At 37.9% G+C, this 17,656-nt stretch overlaps 2 protein-coding genes across 3 annotated transcripts; one reads left to right on the top strand and one right to left on the bottom strand.

The window, feature by feature from the left end:
* Nucleotides 1-835: 835 nt before the first annotated feature.
* Nucleotides 836-10,444, bottom strand: LOC120007415 (auxilin-related protein 2-like). Of its 2 annotated transcripts, XM_038857616.1 has the most exons (9): nucleotides 10,267-10,444; nucleotides 9,454-10,090; nucleotides 5,779-7,459; nucleotides 5,559-5,694; nucleotides 5,361-5,458; nucleotides 5,142-5,207; nucleotides 3,072-3,161; nucleotides 1,474-1,650; nucleotides 836-1,356 (listed from the first exon to the last, which is right to left on the bottom strand). In XM_038857616.1, the coding sequence occupies exons 2-9, from the start codon at nucleotides 10,017-10,019 to the stop codon at nucleotides 1,318-1,320; spliced, it is 2,853 nt and encodes a 950-aa protein (XP_038713544.1). In that variant the 5' UTR covers nucleotides 10,020-10,090; nucleotides 10,267-10,444; the 3' UTR covers nucleotides 836-1,317. The 2 variants fall into 2 exon arrangements, with proteins under 2 accessions (XP_038713544.1, XP_038713543.1); XM_038857615.1 differs by having other exon boundaries at nucleotides 9,454-10,444.
* Nucleotides 10,445-14,382: 3,938 nt separating this feature from the next.
* On the top strand, nucleotides 14,383-16,764 carry LOC120007772 (cytochrome b561 and DOMON domain-containing protein At3g07570-like). The gene is made up of 4 exons (XM_038858204.1): nucleotides 14,383-14,710; nucleotides 14,802-15,201; nucleotides 16,014-16,303; nucleotides 16,428-16,764. The coding sequence occupies exons 1-4, from the start codon at nucleotides 14,534-14,536 to the stop codon at nucleotides 16,656-16,658; spliced, it is 1,098 nt and encodes a 365-aa protein (XP_038714132.1). The 5' UTR covers nucleotides 14,383-14,533; the 3' UTR covers nucleotides 16,659-16,764.
* Nucleotides 16,765-17,656: the final 892 nt, after the last annotated feature.

Below are 17,656 nucleotides of genomic sequence, written 5' to 3'. Positions count from 1 at the left end.
AGTCATCACAATAGCAAGACATGGTCAACACAACAAAATCATAGTCGAACCAGTGATGGGTATTGGCCTATTGGGTATAGCAGAGCTCAAGACCACCGACAGCAGCACCAACGTATCCAGCAACCGCTCCAAATTCTGAACTTTTTTTATCTTCTTTCCGGTTGTTTTAGGAAATTTTGGTTCTGAGAATTTAGAAACAGATCAATGGAGGATAATAGTGCAGCCCCGACACGGCCGTCTCTCAAAACTCAGTTCCCTTCTAACAATTACCCTTTCTGGTAAGACAAGGTTTGGTTTCCATTTTTCCCTGTCGTATCACTTTTGTTGTGCTTCTCTTCTTCTGAAGACCATCTTAACTGCTTGTTCAGTTGTTCACGATCGGCACTCATATTCATCTTCTAATACTCGATTCCTCTGCGTCCCAGAGAATACTTCCATGTTGATTTTATGTGGACTTCTTGGATTTTATAATTTTTTCCCAAATTTAATTGTTACTAACATTTTTTTAGTTTAGCCCAAAACATTGTCTCCCATTATAAACACCAATCCATATTACACTTAAGATACGGATTGATTATGAACACAGATGTAGTCCCTAAGGTTTAAAATGGGGGTAAAAAACTTGACAAATACGGTTACCTTCGTGTGGCCTCTGCTCTGATGAAATGTAGTTGAGGGAGAACTGTTGCAACAGGGTTCGCAACCATCGAGCACGATTGCACTGTCAGATAATGGCATAATTCAAGCCCATCACAAGTCATGACACAGAACAGATTGATTTCTAGAAATACGATGTGATTCAAAAAAAAAAAATATATATATATATATATATGTATGAAAAACTTCCAGCTCCGGACTCCGAGTTACTAAGCTCAAGAATCATACGCTCTGCACGTACCGTCTGGTATATTTCCAACATAAAATATTTTCACTTGGAGACCAAAGAATTAACACAAACAAAAGGGGGGTGAGGGGGAAGGGCGGGAGGGAGCAAATAGGGAAGCAAAATGAAATGGACAAATATGTGAACATTATACCACCACGTGACTTTCACTCCCAGGAGCATACGCTGAAGGATATATCTGCTTACAGCAAACTAAATGAAAGAATATCACTTCGACCTTCGGCATTTCAAGCAACTGAAAAAGTGCCTCCCAAAAAAAATCTTCCAATTTCCTTCTGCCCCCGATCAATATGTCATCTGATGCAGACAATTGCAGGTGATAGGAAAACACATGTGTTGGCCAGTACATACCTCTAAAGGTCTGGTGTCAGTGACTAGAAAGTCGTTTTGAGCGATATAGCCACTGGATGTACTCAAAACAGCTCTTCAGAATTGAACTTGTTCCACGCTTCCTATTTTATATAACAAACTCAAAAATGAGAACAAGCAAATGTATCTGACCTAGCTTTACAAGGCTTCCAGGACATAATTTAATCAGATCATTGGGATAAAATGCTAAGACATATTACCTTCAGCAAGTCAAACACTTTCTCAGCAATATATTTCTGGTGAAGATTAGCGCCTTTTTGTTGAACTTTGTCAGGATGGATACACAACGTTGCCTTTCTATAGGCTTTTTTAACCGCAGCACCAGTTATCAAATCCGTCAAAGAGACTGGCAGCCAACCACATTCAGGCCAGAGCACCTGATCATTGTGCAAAATATCAGTGGTTGTTCAAAGAAGTTAAATTTTTACATTTTACATGGAAACGGAAAAGGTTAATGAGAAACTTTTTAAAATTACGGAACATCAGAAATTAGAGTACAATAAATAAAGGGCGGGAAAATAACGATTCAATTCAACCTTTTTTTATTTACATTTCTTTCTACAGCAGAATAAGTGAGAAATGTAATACTAAAACCCCGAAAAAGGTAGAAGATGGGAGCATAACAACTATGTAATGGTCAAAAAGGGTGTAGTTCCAAATTTATTGAAGAACAGCATAACATTCTAACTCTAACGAATAAATTATAACAGAGAAGATTATTCGCGGTTGGTAAAGGGCAAACAACAAAATGCCTTCCTTCAGTAAGAGCAAAGCCAGAAATGGGAACCAAATAGTGAATGATGGGTTTTGCTCCACAGAGTGCTAACTCTATATATCATCACGAGGACCCATTTGCTTGAAGTTTGTGAGAAAGTCAAAGTTCAGAATTGTATTTTTCAAGAAAATTATCACATACTTTCAGCCACCAAAGATGAGACCCCGAAAAGGAGGAAAATTAGACTTCTTGGAGACACACTTACCTAATTTTGGATTGTCCTAAGTAGAGTGAACAACAAAAAGTAAACACAGTTTAAAAGAAAAAAAGATATTTAAACACCATGGGTGTGTCTTGAATACAATATCACTAAGAATTGCATCATCATGAATCAAGGAGTAAATAAACATTTTTTTCCCAGAAGAAAGTTAGAACCCTGTTCCTTAGATGTACAAATTCGCTTCCTCAAACAGTACAAGATAATGAGAAGTCTATTCAATCTCAAACATCACACCTGTGACTTTATTAGGTTTTCTTAGCTTTCCAAGCATTCAGTATCAATAAGGTTAAAAAATAGCCACTGGCGCAATATATCTCCAATAAAGTCAGATGAAAATCAAATGGGCGATCTAAACAACAATTTTATCCCATTAAGAGCTGCTCAGAGTGTATAATCTGCAACCATAAAAGGAATTACCAGAATTGACCTGCAGATGTCGATGACTTAGATGTTCAGAGAGGACCACACTTCATAAAGAACATTGCTGATTTAAATTTTAATGGTTTAAACACATAATTTCCTCCCTCCCTCCCTAGCTCCCTCTCTCCCTCTCTCTCTAATCCCCTATTAGCTCATACCATTAGCTGTGCTGTAAGAATGGACCAAAATTCATATCTGAATCAGTCAAAATGACACAGGGTAGATGCAGCAACAAGCAGTACACGAACATATCATCATATTCCAGGTGGATGAAAATTACACTATGCAAAATGCAATGCCAGAAAGAAAACAGCAAGAATCGTGAAGTTTCAATACAAAAACAACATAAGTAAGAGTGCAAAGTATGGATAATAAGAACGCACATATTGTAATGTTGATAGCAGAGCACGTAAATTTCCTTCTTTCCCAGCAGCCCAACGTTTGATCTCAGCATCGAATGTTTCGGCAATTCTCTGAAACCAGTGCAGATTAGAGTCAGCTAGGCAATATTAAATTACTCCACGAGCTGAAATCAACTTCAACAACACATTCAACAAGTGACTAAGAGCATGTCCAATAGACACTTGATAACACATTTTCAAGTGTTGAAAAGTGAATTTTATGGAAAATTTAGAGTGCTAGAGTTCTACAATGGAAGAAAATGAACACTTGAAAACACACTTTCTTGATAATGACACTTGAAATATAGGTTGTTGTTAAAAATGACACTTGAAATATGAAGTATGTATATAGTTGATGAATAGTGAAGAGAGATGATGAAAATGAAGAAAAAAATGATAAAAAGGAAGAGAGAGATGATGAAAAAGAAGAGAGAGATGATGAAAAGTAAGAAAGAGAAAATAAAGAAGATGAGTATGAAGTGTTGAAAAGTATGAAGTGTTGATGAATAGTGTATATTGTGGGACTCACTCATCCAATTAAGTTATGCCACGTAGGAGAGAGTAGAAGAGAGAGAATGATTTTGAAGTGCTTGATATAATGTTTACCACTGGAGTTGCTCTAAGGACATCATCATTTGGGTTTCTTTAAAGGTAAAAAAATATGGATAATACAAATGCACAAATTATAGGCTCCATTAGGGACCATGATAAGTGTTGGATTGCATAGCAAATTGATAGTATATTCTTAAAAAATGGATAGCAAAACACATATATAACGACATCTCTAGACTTTTTTTCCTCAAATTTTATACTCTCCATCGATCCAAAACACTTTGTTAGGTTATGAATGGTATAAAACTTATGATATCCAATTGCGATCCTAGTCTCCAAATGCATCCTTAGGGTTCACATTTGAATTAATAATTAGGGCAAAGATTCATGACGATTCTAACAATGACATAATTGAAGATTTTGGGACTTTCTTGGTCTGTGAACAATGACCCAAGAATAAAGTCATGGGTGGTTTTGATGATGTTTCAACAATAAGGCTCGAAACTTAGTTATGAAATGATTAAAATATTTGAATAAGAACCAAATACAGATTTGACAAGAGTAGTTCTTAAAGAAAAAGAGATTTAGTTGGACTCGCAGACAGGAGGAAGAGATAGGTCTTTTGGCATCAATATAGGCATAAATGATAAATTGCAACAAACAATATGAACAGTATTTTTTAAGCTAGAAATTCTCAGACTTGATTGTTCTTATATCATATGGTTACATGCACATCTAACTAATTCCTAAAGTCTTTTGACTCCGAAAAGAAAGCGATACAAAATATAACTTTGTATTTAAATATTATGAAAATAAAATATTTTAAAAATCATAGTAATCGTGGACTCGAAAATTCCCAAATCTAAAAGACTAAAACAACTGCTTAACCTAAGGTAACCTAAAATGAGAAAAATAAAACAAAACCAACAACTATTTGACCTTTTCTTGCAATAACTATTCGATTTGAGGGAACACGCAAATAAGCTATGACCAAACACAAGCCAAGATCTCAAATCAGAGTCAGCTTTTATTTTTTTGTGAACCTTTTATGATGAATGCATCCACAGCAGCCGAAGAAGAAGATTGCGTACTTGTAGCAATTACAGAACGGAACCCATTACTGGGCCTTTTAAAACTTCACTGATTTATCATAAGACACATGTACACCATTTGAAGCAGCTGACCACCCATATATCTCACAAATTGTCAGATTTTCAGCATGTATACATCCAAACTTGTCTAAACAAAATTGAGAAGCCCGTGTCATACATTCAGCCCCGGAAAAATCCCTAATGAAACCAGAAAGAAGGAACCTTGCACATTGCACAGTTAAATGCATTTGCAAGCTCCAACCAGAAGAATCTGAACTGGATAGAAATATAGAACCCAACCAGAAACCCCCATTTATGAAGTAAAATGGGACTTGGGGAGGAGGGGAAGAGTTACAGCAGAACCATTGTAAGAAAAGGAGCAAAACATTATATCAAATAACCAACTTACATGTCTCTCTGCCTGTTCCCTCTGGGCCTGAAGGTCACGTTGATTCTTCTCGTCCAGTGCTTTTGCCTGAACATACAGACAAAACAATTAGAAACTTTGAAGCTGAAGTCCACGCAGGAAAAGGCCGGCTGACACAAATTGACTTCAGGTAACACTGTCACAGCATGCTGGTTATGAGAAAATTCCGATTAGATTAGACATCAAAAATTGAACACCTACCGCACGCTCCTGTGTCCTTTGGTGGCGTTCCAGCCTAGCTCTTCGTCTTTCTTCGCTTTCCCCTTCGAACTCTTGGAACTCCCCAGTTGATGCGGGAGCTTTGGAAGCAAAAGTACCCCAGCCAGTCAGACAATCAGTAAGGTGCACAGAGAAATAACTACACTACACAAGAGACTTCTTATTTCAAAAAGTAATTACCTCCAAAAATTGAAGTCCAATCATCAACAATATTTGTTGTTGAAGAAGCTTTCCTCATGCTAGATGAGGATCCAACAGATGTCCTCCTAGAAGCTTCAGGAGCTGCCCCCTTGTTTTGTGTATCAAAAGCAGGATCCTGCAATAGATATTCAGAGAATGAACTCGCTTATGTCATAATGAAACAGAAAGTGGCATGAATAGTCCAGCCTAAGGTTCTCACTGAAGAGTTTGCACTTGGCCTTGGAGCACTGCTTGGCCGAGAACCCATGCTGAAGAAGGATTCAAGATCATTGTCTTCATTCTTTTGCTGGTTTGCCCTACCTGCAGTAGATGCTCTTTCTCGAGCCTCTGCAGCAGCACGTTCAGCCTTTGCAACAGCTGCTTTTTCCCGTGCTTCCCTTTCCCTTGCTTCTGCAGTTGCCCTTTCCCGGGCTTCCGCAGCAGCTCTCTCAGCTCTTTCTCTCGCCGCTGCAGCTGCCCTTTCGCGGGCTTCAGCCTGTGCCCTCTGAACTGCAGCCCTCTCCGCTCGTCCTCGAGCATCAGAATTTGCCTTCTCAACAGCAGCCCTTTCAGCTTTTAGGCGAGCTTCCACAGCTGCTCTTTCACGAGCCTCTCTAGTAGCTCTTTCTACTGCATGTCTGGCCACTTCCCTTTCCCTCTCAATCCTCTCTCTCTCCATTCTCCTTTGCTCCTTCTCTCTTTCCTCCTTTTCCCTCTCAATTTCACGAGCTCTCTCCCTTTCTCTCTCTCGCCTCCTCTGTTCTCTCTCTTCTTCCTCCCCCTGTTGCCTCTCTTGTTTCTCTCTTATTTCTCTCTCCTGACCATCTAACACATTTTTTTCGCCTTTATCCAGTTGAACGTTTTCCTTATTCCGAGCAGTCTTTAGATACTCCCTCTCCCTCATTTCCCTAGCATGCCTGAACTTGGCCTCTGCTCTATCCATAGCATCCTTCATGGCAGCAGCAGAAGCCACAGCAACTGAGTTAGAATCCAGATCTTCACCGGAAAGACTTTCTCCATGCTCATTAATATCATTGCCAGTCCTACCCATGGCAAAATCCTCAAGTTCTTCAATTTGAGATGTCACTGAACTCCTTGCTGCACGAGTAGACTCAGGGCTATAAGAGTACTGAGGGGAATTTGCAGAGGAAGAAAAATCATTAACCATTTTTCTCGAATTTGATGATGGGAAAGAACCATCCTCACTCCTGGACACCCGTGACGGTCTTGGGGGAGGTGGTCTTGAAGGTGGTGGAGCACTTGTAGGTTGTGTAAAAAGAGGTATGTCTGATACAGTAAGCCATACATAATCTAATGGATCTGAAATCTCCTCAGGTCCTCCAGCTACATTTACGTGGAAATTTGGGTCATTATGACTGGTGTTCACATACGCAGGGGGTGAAGTTCTTCGACCAGCAGAATTACGAAAAGCTGTTGAGGTCGTGGGCATGTCGAACGGGGTTTGAGGTGATTCCTGAAAATTGTCAACAGGTTTCTTCCGAGAATTAAAAGACAGACCCTCATTATTTTCCATAGGGTGTTTTTCTATCATTTCATTGACAGAAAAATAAGTAGTATTCCTGCTTGATCCAGTTCTCAAGGGGCTCCTATCCTTCACCCCATTCTTAATCTCAGTTGACACTGTGGGAATAGATTTCCCAAGGCCATCAGGAGGATCTACATCATCAAACACTCCCCGACTTGCAGATGAGTTATCCATTTTTCGGCTTCCAGAGCTACCAATCTTACTAATTTCTTCTAATGGATCAGGGGAACCTGCAGTTGTTACTGGAGGAGTTGCAGTTGTCTCAAGGATTACAAATGGGTTTTCCATTGCATTTGAGGATCTTTTTGCAGAATTTGTAGATGGTTTATGGGACCTAACAGACTTTGAAGTAGACCTGTGTGTAATGAGAATGTTGCTAAGATGCATTTACATACCAAATTATGTTTACAAATTAAAGTGATTATGGAACCACGAAGGATAAAATTTCATGAGCCTGAGTAACTTCTTCAACATTATCAGCAAGATGGTTAATTATGAAATTTACCATAAAAGTTTCCATATTTTTTGTAAAGGGAGCAACATAAGCTACCAATGCTTCATGCTACAATTTTATTTCCCCACTTGTATAAAAATGACCATATGGCGCTCATCCTATTCGTCACTCTATATATGCTATTAAAATGAACTAACTTGATTCATTCAAAAGAATTATCTACTTTGACATTCATTCAAGTTGTAACATTCTGATGATTCCTTGAGATCTTCTGGAGTACAAAACTTCTTCATACAACAAGCATGGCTAGGCCAATGCCCAACAAGGCCAAACTGCCCAGACACAGGAAGACAAGATAGGCCGAGGCCAGAGCACCTAGGTAATCAAAACTCTCACAACCTATTTACAATTCACTGGCTCCTGACTCCTTTAATATATTTCTTTGAAGGGGGGGTTGAGGAGTATTAGAAAGAATTTTACGATGGGGGGGGGAGGGGAACTCATAGAAGAAACGAAAAGACAGACTTTAAAAGCAAAAAAGAAATAAGCAAAAACAAGCAACCTAATCAAATACATCGAAAAAAATTTAAAGATTGACTTATTAAGAACCTTCATTTCGCAATTCAAAAAACATGAAAAAACAATATGCGGAAGATGACATTTACTTTCGATCATCGCTGCTCTCTTTAAGTGACCATTCCCAAGAGAAGACTGATTGCAATGAGATGGCAGACTCGCACACTAACAGATTAAGCCAATTTCAGAGCAGAGTTATAACAGCACTTCGTATATGAGTAGAGAATAAGGTCATAATGTGATTTCACTTCAGGAGCGACTTCACATACCAAGTAAGAAGAAAATGAATCGTAATTTCATTTTGTCCGCCCGTCTAGCAATTTGAGTCAAAAAGATCCCTAAAACACGTTTTCAGATCATCCACTCTTGTATCGAAGACTAGAAATCATAGCAACTAAGAAAACTATTTTCTTTAATTTTCCATGACTGGACTATGCTTTTCAAAAGGGTTCACATGCCTAAATGCGAATCAACAAGAACTTTCTACTCACTTTATGACTTCTAGCAAGGAATTGGGCACATCTAGCTTGTTTCAAACTAACACAGCTTCGAAAAATGTATCACGAAAAAATCAGCAACTTTTATAAACCAATAAATATTCACTGTATTAAATAAAATAAATATGACTTTAACAGGGAAAGTAATGTATTGTCTAACATAGTAAACAATATGGTAAATTTCGCTTCAAAAAACAAAAACACAGAAAGCAGACAACCAGATTAACATAACTATCAACACATATTATTCTCACAGTATATGTCAGTTTGTCAGCTAATGCCTACACAGTTCATTCCAAGAACTTTCATTACAAACAACTGAACAATAAACATATTCATCAATTGGCCAAGTTCTCTATCTGAGCAAAAATGGCTTTGCTACGGGATTAACCCATATACTTGTATTTTTATAGAAAATATTATGATCCCAAAAAAAGTCCCTACTTGGTATGAAGTGTAAGAATACCTTCATGTGAAAAACAAATATATCACCAATATCAAAACGGAAAAGATCCATCACTTAGAAAGCCAAGAACAATGTAGATCACCAACTAGCAGAAGTGGTTCTGATCCCCACCACCCATGTTGATAGTCATGTTTCTGAATCCCCCACCCCTCACTTGCCTACTAAAGAAAATATCAGAGATAATACTCTTTGAATGTCCAATTCACAAGACCTGAGAGCCATATTACACAACTTGAAGAATGAAGATGAACGGACAAATCAATTGAGCATTCACAAAATTGCAAGTTAACCTAGTAAAAGAAACCGTACACAAGCATAAACAAGGATATTACAAAAACCAATTGAATAAACACTACCTGTTAGGGGAGCTACTATCACCAAAACCAGGAAGCAAATCATCGAAGGCCGAAGAATCATTCTCCACTTGCATGCTCTCCTTCTTCAACTCTGTTTCTTCCCTCCCCAAATTACCCAATAGATCATCAAAAGCAGAGCTGCTATGAGACCTACTCTTCGGCGGCGACGCTGAAATTGACGCGAACACGTCTTCGTGCTTCACCGCGGACGAATTCACAGACGCGCTCTTCAGACCCCGAAAGCCCTCAAATATATCGTCATCATAAACAGGTTTATCAAACACCGGCATCGTTGAGGACTTCACATTGTTGGTATTCATATTCAGGTCCTTGAATACGGAATCATAATCAAACGAACTGCCGCGAGACTCGCTGCTGTACTTGGGAGGCCCACCGAAGACGTCGTTGAAGAGAATGCCATCGCGATCCCGATCATCGAAAATCGGAGCTGATGATTTCGTTCCGAGTCCATAACTACTAGAATTCCTAGAAGACGCCATCGAAGCAGATTTCCCCTGACGCTTGAAGCCGAAGTCCTCCGTCAAGATTCCACTAAAATCATCCATGGACGGAATCTGAAATCTTCAAACCGGTGATTGGCGGATCTGCTACGACGACCTTTTGAAGAATCTTAGATCTACAACAGAGAGGCAAAAATCATGGATGGTTGAGGAAAGAAGAGGAAAATCTCAATTCTCAAAAACATTATCATGGAAAAAAAATTGGAGGTAAAACGAAAAGAAAGAATGATTGTAACAAACAGTCGAAGAGGAAAAGCAAAAAATAAGCTCCTATTATTGATAATGATTGTACTTGGTTTCGTTTTTTCCTCTTGGATTTTCCGAACAGAAGAGTGGGAAGGGTGAAGGGGGTGTTATTCTGGTGTTTTTTTGTTTCTCCTTTCTTCGTCTTCCTCTCTCTTATCGTCTCTCTGTCGGAATCCTTCCCTTTTTTTTTTGTGCAATTAACTCATTTGTATTTTTCTGGAACATCCTTTCTGTGTTGTGCAATGAGACTAACTTACTCTTTTTTTTTCTTTTTTTTGAAAAACTATAAATCCTAACAATTTATTTCATGATAACAAAGTTTTTTTGATAAAATTCATGATAACAAAGTTATACTTCCTTCATAGTAAGAGCATCCACAATGGTGCTACTTGTGCACACACTCCAAATTTCATTAAATTATATTCTCTCTCTTCTCATTTCTCTTAGGTGGCACAATTTAATTGGGTGATTGGGTCCCACAATCTATACTATTCATCAACACTCCATACATTCCAACACTCTATATTCATTTTTTTTATTTTCTCTCTCTTCTTTTTCATCATCTCTCCCTTATTTTTCATCACCTCTCTCTTCCTTTTTATCTTCTCTCTCTCTTTCCATCATCTCTCTCTTACTTTTCATCACATCTCTCTTCCTTTTTCATCACCTCTCTCTTCACTATTCATCAATTATCATACACTTCAAAGATCAAGTATGAACTAATTTTTCAAGTGTCATTTTTTATCACAAGTGTGCATGTAGTGCTTAACTTATCAAGAAAGTATCATCTCAAGTACCCATTGTGAACATCTAGCGCTTAATTTATCAAGAAAGTATCATCTCAAGCACTTCAAAATCATCCCATTGTGGATGCTCTAACAACTTAAAAAATTATAAACCGAAACTAAGAAAATATGAATGAGGACTCGAGAATGAAAAAAAAAAAAATCTGACAATACCATTATGGAATGAGCGTAGACAAACTAAATAACAAATATAAAATAGACACAACATGCATGGATTGAATCTAGATTCTTGAATTTCGCTTCATAAAAAAATTTAAAAAAAAAGACCTAATTTCCACCAGATTTAGGAGTCTCATCAAAGTGGATTCGATAGTGAAGATCAAATATATGTCGCTGAAACACACCATAACAACCGATATAGTGAAAAATCAACGACAGATGGATGAGAAGATCCATATTTCGCCTCCATGACTAACTTTAATAATTTGGTTACATGTTAAACTTAATTTTTCAAAAAAAAAATCTTCATTTTCCTTGGATATCTATTTACCACATTTTCAAATATTGAGAGTTGCAAAAAGGATGAATGGTACAATAGGCAAAAGAAGGCACTAAAAGGGAGTAGCATGTAGAAATGAGAAATTCTAGTTGTTGTGCCAAATTATACTTGATGGGAAACAAATCCAAATGGTAGTAACAATTACATTATTGTCTACATATTTGTTTTGAGAAATGTTTGTATTTATGCTTCCAAGTACATTGTGAAAGTTTGAGTTGGTAACTTGGGGTGTTAATGGGCCTCAGGGTCCATTGAGCAATAAAGCTTGAAAGCTAATCGCTTGTGAGCTTGGCTTCGTGAACTAGAAACAAAGGGAAGCCCGGAAGGCCAAAATCCCTCATAGATCATCCATGGTAAACTTTAGTCACACCCCTATATTTTTTAAACACTCCCCTTGTTAAAGGTACCCCAAAAAATTGTAAATATTTATAAAGACACCCAAAATACATAAAATCTCAAACATTTTACAAATACACCCCAAGCCATTCCAAGAAACCAAGTCCTTGTCGCTTGCAAGATTCAACTCATTACAGCACGAATAAGCCGGAATCATGGTATTGGAAAGCATGAACATGAATCTTTTTACAATGAAGACTACTTGGGTTGTTCAATATGATGGAAAAGCATGTTGAGCTTTGTGGAGACTACAAGAAGATAAAGTGAAGGCCTTGATAATGGGTGAAATTGACGATGGGTAGATGTGGAATGTGTTCAGATAAGGTGGAACTGGGTTCAGATGGAGTAGATCCTATCTCTCGAACCATCCCATTGAAACGCCCAATTCTCCTTGCCCAGTCAATCACCGATTCTTTGTTTTTAAACACCAAATCAGTAGTGAAAACTAGGGATGTGTCATTCTTAACCTCATCTTCTACAGAAACCCCAACCTGAAACAAGAAATCGAGCATACCCAAGCCCTCAACATCAAAGCATAGGTAGAATACCAAGTATAAACCGCAAATCGACAAACACCCAAACACAAAAATAAACAAAAACACACACTAACAACTTGCCATTGTGTTGCAGCTGTGATGGCGTCGCTGGAGGTCAGAGAATGTTGGAGAAGCACTCTAAATTGGACAAGCAAAACGGATTTCGCCTATGGGGGATTGAGGTAGAGGAGCTCGTGACTCTGTAGTGGAAGAAATGGTATGGGCCTATGGGGTGTTTTGAGCCAAACTCTATCAAAACAGGCGGTCAACGCGAAGTCAACTTAAGTCGGGGCGTTTTTAGTAAAAGTTAGGGTGTGACTGAAGTTACCCATCATCCATTGGACCATCAATAGAGTCATCACAATAATGGGCCACGAGAAAGAGAGTTACAACTTACATGCACTGCCTTGCTCCTCACAACTTTGACCAAGTCACGGGCCTCTGTAGTGGGCCAAATAAAGAGCTTAAAATACGAAGGAGCCGTAAATAAGGCCATCCGCAGCAGCTACTGCAAACACAAACTGGACTCTAAATTTAGAGTCACAGTTTTGTCCTTTTGTGAAAAATTGTCCCACATCAGAAACGGTATCTCACACTCCAAATCCATGGGTTGCTCCAGTTAAGACCGGTATTTGGTTGCAACACTGTAGCAAACTCTTAAGTATTTTTTGATTAAAAACTTGTAGTCATCTCTCGCATCAAGCTCCTCCTCCTCCGTCGTCGTGCCGCAGCCATCGTGGCCCTCGACGCGAGATCGGATCTTGAAGACTTTACTTTTAAGAGAGCCCTTTTGTTGATGATCATGATCTTGATTCAATCAAGGATCGAGCTTCATGTGAGAGTGGATGGCCATGATTGGATTTCGTGAGGTGAATTGGGTGGTGATGGTGGAGGTGTAGTGGGTGGTGATGGTGGAGTTGTTGTGGGTGGTGATCAAACGGTGATGGTGGAGGTGTATTGGGTTTTGATCATATGGTGATGGTGGGAAGTATTGGATTTTCTTGAATTTTGAATTAATAAAAAAAGATTGTAAAAATTAATATTTAAATGATTTAGAGTGTGGTTTAGAGTGTTTGATGTGTATGAGCTTTTTGAAAGATTAAAAATCTATTAAAAGTGTGTAAAAACTGAAAATTTGAAATTTTTGTTAAGAATGTCTACTTTGAATGGTCTAAGATCGTCCAATAAACAAATAAGGCTATCGCCAAATGGTGTGGTTAAAAGTTACTCAATTAATGAAATTCATTTGTAGTATTTAGTTTGAAAACATTTTGTGTGTTTTTGGCATTAATTACCATCATTTTGTGGGAATTTTTGTGTATTTTTTTCATTTAGGAGTGGTTTGAATTTCATTAATTGAGTAATATCAAAAGACTCTCATAATTAGCAATACATGACCTTTGAGAAACCAAAACAACATTAAACCATTCCTGTGAAACATTAAATTCCCATACAATTCAATATAATTTTAAAATTATTTGAATACTATTAACTATATGAGTGTGGTTGTGGGTGTTAAAGTGTATGAATGTGGTTGTGGGTATTAAAGTTTTGTAATATATTTATGTTTGTGGTTGTGGGTCTTAAAGTTTTCTAATATATTTTAAAATTTTATTTTGTCTATGTAGGTTTTTTTGTAAAGACGTCCACGTGACACCATGAATTAAGGAGAAGCCTTGTGGATCCTCAATTATATATATATAGATTGATAGATTGATGATTAGGAATTTAGTTGTCTTTTAAAACTATATCCAGTGAACATCAAAAATTCTACTGCCACTTTTTTTTTTATTTTTTTTTTATATAAAGCTATGTAAAAATCAGAAGAAATCTCCAATACAAGAAGAAGAAGAGCTTCGACTTGATCTTCCCAGATTTCTATTATTAAAACTGTTGACTAAAACCCATCAAAGAATTATTTCATCACCCAAAAAAAAATAAAAATTTCATAAAAATAATCACTCTCAACTACTCCCTCAATCCCCCTTACATATGAATATATGATGATGCGCAGCACCAACTCAATTGATCCATTCATCAACCCAAGAATCTAGAGAGAGAGAGAGAGAGAGAGAGATGAAGCCATCTTCCATGTCCATACTCTTCTTCTTCACCTCCCTCTGCAGCTTATCAACCCTCACAAACTCTCAAACCGATTCATGCACCTCCAATTTGAACCTAAACGGTGTCGCATTTGACACCGCCAACCTCCACTGCCTCCCCGTCTGGACTCCTCGCAATTTCGTTCTCCGAGTAATCAATCCCACACCTCTGTTTTTTTTTTTTCCTTCTCCCTTACAATAATATTACTGTTTGATTAATTAATTATCTGGTTTTGTTACAGTACGGGCAGGCCTCGTCGGACACATGGAGCTTCGTCCTCTCGGCTCCAGATTCAAACTCGTACGTAGCGATCGGGTTCTCAAGCAACGGTCAGATGGTGGGATCGAGCGCAATCGTAGGGTGGATATCGAACGGAGCAGGAGCGATGAAGCAGTACTATCTAGGAGGCCAATCGTCGAGTCTCGTACAGCCTGATCAAGGCAACTTGAGCATTCTTAGCAATTCCACCATAATCGTGTCGCAGTCGTCGCGAATTTACATGGCCTTCCAATTGAACACTAATCAGCCGCAGACGCAAGTCCTCTACGCCGTCGGAACCACCGGGTCGTTGCCGGCTGCGCCGTCGTATATGTTGACCGAGCATGGTGACAAGGTCTCCACCAGCCTCAATTATGCTACAGGTAATTTATAACATTAATTAAATTATTATTTTATTATTTATTAATAATTAATAGATATATAATTATCGATTTAAACTTTGAACACACTAGTTGTATGTCTGTGTCATGGCGTGGTTCGGGATTTGTTGCCGACCATGACCTGTTTAAAAAAGCAATTTAAAAGGAAGGTCGTGCAAGGATGATGAGTGAATTGGAATGGAAGAATGAATCATGATGGCCAAAAAAGAAAGTGAGTGTTGTCAAGGCTCATAGTACCACGTAACCCAACTTAGCGGTATATGATAAGAAATTCAATTCTTCTCATATAAATGATGTGTTTTCTAGATCTAAATATTCTTGAGATGGCCTAAATGTTATAATTGGCCTTAACTTTAATAAGGATATTTTAATTATTATGCGGAAACCATAAACTCACTAAATATTATTAGTGTGAAAACCTTAAAGATAGGAGTGTACGAATCATTGTATTAAAATTTATCATTGCCGTCCGAGAACATAAGTAAGATTGACCGAATCACGTAAAATCGTTGTATATTGTATGTGATTGATCTTGTTTTCGATTTCTCTATTTTCGCATTAATTATTTACATTGATCGTGAACATCTTGGGTTGTTTTCCGCACAACACTAAAAGAATAAATGACGTGTTTTATGAGCCTGAGTACGTACTTCGGATATGACTTAGGTAAACAAATCCGCATGGACCTTTACCTTGAGCGGACAATACCGGTATTTGCCTAGAGAGTACAATACCACTGATGTGACTGAAATGATTGAAGACACAAACTCTTTATTACTTTGAATTTGTGACAGGTCAAGTGACCAGGACAGGAAGGCCGCATTCGAGACTGAGAAGGAGCCATGGAATATTAAACATGCTTGGGTGGGGGATTGCGATGTTGATTGGAGTCATTGTGGCTCGCTACTTCAGAGAATGGGATCCCATTTGGTTCTATGTCCACGCCGGTGTTCAAGTCTCCGGATTCATATTGGGCATAATTGGTGTAATATGTGGATTTGCACTAGAAAACCGTCTCACCGGCGTTGATGTCTCCACACACAAGAGTATTGGGATCTTTGTTCTTGTACTCGGCTGCCTCCAGGTACACAATATCAATTGACAAATGTTTGAGACCCTCAATTTATGACCTTTATTTTATCCTTGATCAATGTCAAAATGTACACCGATCAAAAAATGATTGAATTCTTGTGTTTACCACTTGATAGGTGATGGCATTTTTTGCTCGACCGGACAAGTTATCGAGAGTGAGGGTGTACTGGAATTGGTACCACTACAGTTTGGGAAGGATTCTATTGGTATTTGCAGTAGCAAATGTGTTCTATGGGATTGATTTGGGTGAAAAGGGAAGTGGATGGAATGTTGGTTATGGAATTGTTGTTGGGATATTATTCTTGGTTGCACTGGTTCTAGAGATAAGGTTGTGGATGAGAAAATAAATTAAAGCTTTTGTAATTTGTAGTTCATGTACTCTTTGTATTTGTTTGCATTTTATTTTTTTTGTAATTCATTATTATTAATACTTTATCTTTTGCCTACCAACAATGCATGGCTATTTGTCTATTGGAACAAATAAGGACTTTCAGGGAGTTAAAAAAAAAATCAAATTAATTATTGTCCTTAATGAACGTATAATACATAGACGTTATTGAAATGAACTTGCTATGATTATGATTATGATTATGATTATGATGTTGTAGGTGATCGAATTTACAATTAAAGAATGTTCAAAAGGGGCCATTAACAATCTACAAAATGAACAAATATTGATAATCGAGGACATTGGACATCACCGGATGCTATCCAAAAGGTATCCGACGACCAAGTTAATATTGATATTGATGACATAAAGCATATAATATGATGATAGTAGTAGCTTATGAGTGTTTAATATGAAGTGGTTTATAACTGATTTAAGATTTTTTACAAGGTTGAGAGATAAAGTTGGTTCGAAAGCAAAAGATCCTATTTTAGTGAAGGATCTTGGCTTAAATAATGTCTTTCGGAGACATGTATCGTTTAGCTATAGGAGGCCTTGTTACCCTTCGAGAGAACGATTTGTAGCAAGGGTGTGTTAGTATTAGGTTTGTTCGCTTTGCCCTAACGAGAGATAGTTTCGTGTGTCAGAAGTAAAGTCTGACACAGCGTGTTTGGTGGAGAGATATTTGGGATAAAGACTTTTGCTGCTAGGAGCTAATTGACACAATTATTGAGATTTTCTTTTCAAGATGTTGGAGATAATAAGAGTGTCAAGTAAGTCTAAAAGAGTTGATAGTAAGATCTTATGATGAAATGGTAAGAGGTTAAGAGTTGACGTCGAGATAACAGGGATGCTGACGTTGAGGTTATGAGGAGATCGACATAGAGGTAGCTCAAAAGGTCGTAGTCGAGAAGCGTGATAAGGATGCAGTTACGAAAATCATACCTGTCAAAGAGT

Source organism: Tripterygium wilfordii, chromosome 10 (genome assembly GCF_013401445.1).
Source record: "Tripterygium wilfordii isolate XIE 37 chromosome 10, ASM1340144v1, whole genome shotgun sequence".
Classification (NCBI taxonomy): domain Eukaryota; kingdom Viridiplantae; phylum Streptophyta; class Magnoliopsida; order Celastrales; family Celastraceae; genus Tripterygium; species Tripterygium wilfordii.
Note: the sequence above shows the minus strand (reverse complement) of the source record. Positions and strands in the feature narration are given on the sequence as shown.

What these genes read in the sequence shown, in the direction of transcription:
- LOC120007772 (XM_038858204.1), top strand. Translation starts at nt 14,534, where the DNA reads ATGAAGCCATCTTCCATGTCCATACTCTTCTTCTTCACCTCCCTCTGC. An exon ending in CTCGCAATTTCGTTCTCCGA is followed by an intron (nt 14,711 to 14,801) that starts GTAATCAATCCC and finishes GTTTTGTTACAG; the next exon opens with TACGGGCAGGCCTCGTCGGA. An exon ending in TTGTACTCGGCTGCCTCCAG is followed by an intron (nt 16,304 to 16,427) that starts GTACACAATATC and finishes ACCACTTGATAG; the next exon opens with GTGATGGCATTTTTTGCTCG.
- LOC120007415 (XM_038857615.1), bottom strand. Translation starts at nt 10,019, where the DNA reads ATGGATGATTTTAGTGGAATCTTGACGGAGGACTTCGGCTTCAAGCGT. An exon ending in TTGGACTTCAATTTTTGGAG is followed by an intron (nt 5,459 to 5,558) that starts GTAATTACTTTT and finishes TTGCTTCCAAAG; the next exon opens with CTCCCGCATCAACTGGGGAG. An exon ending in GGGAACAGGCAGAGAGACAT is followed by an intron (nt 3,162 to 5,141) that starts GTAAGTTGGTTA and finishes CACTGGTTTCAG; the next exon opens with AGAATTGCCGAAACATTCGA.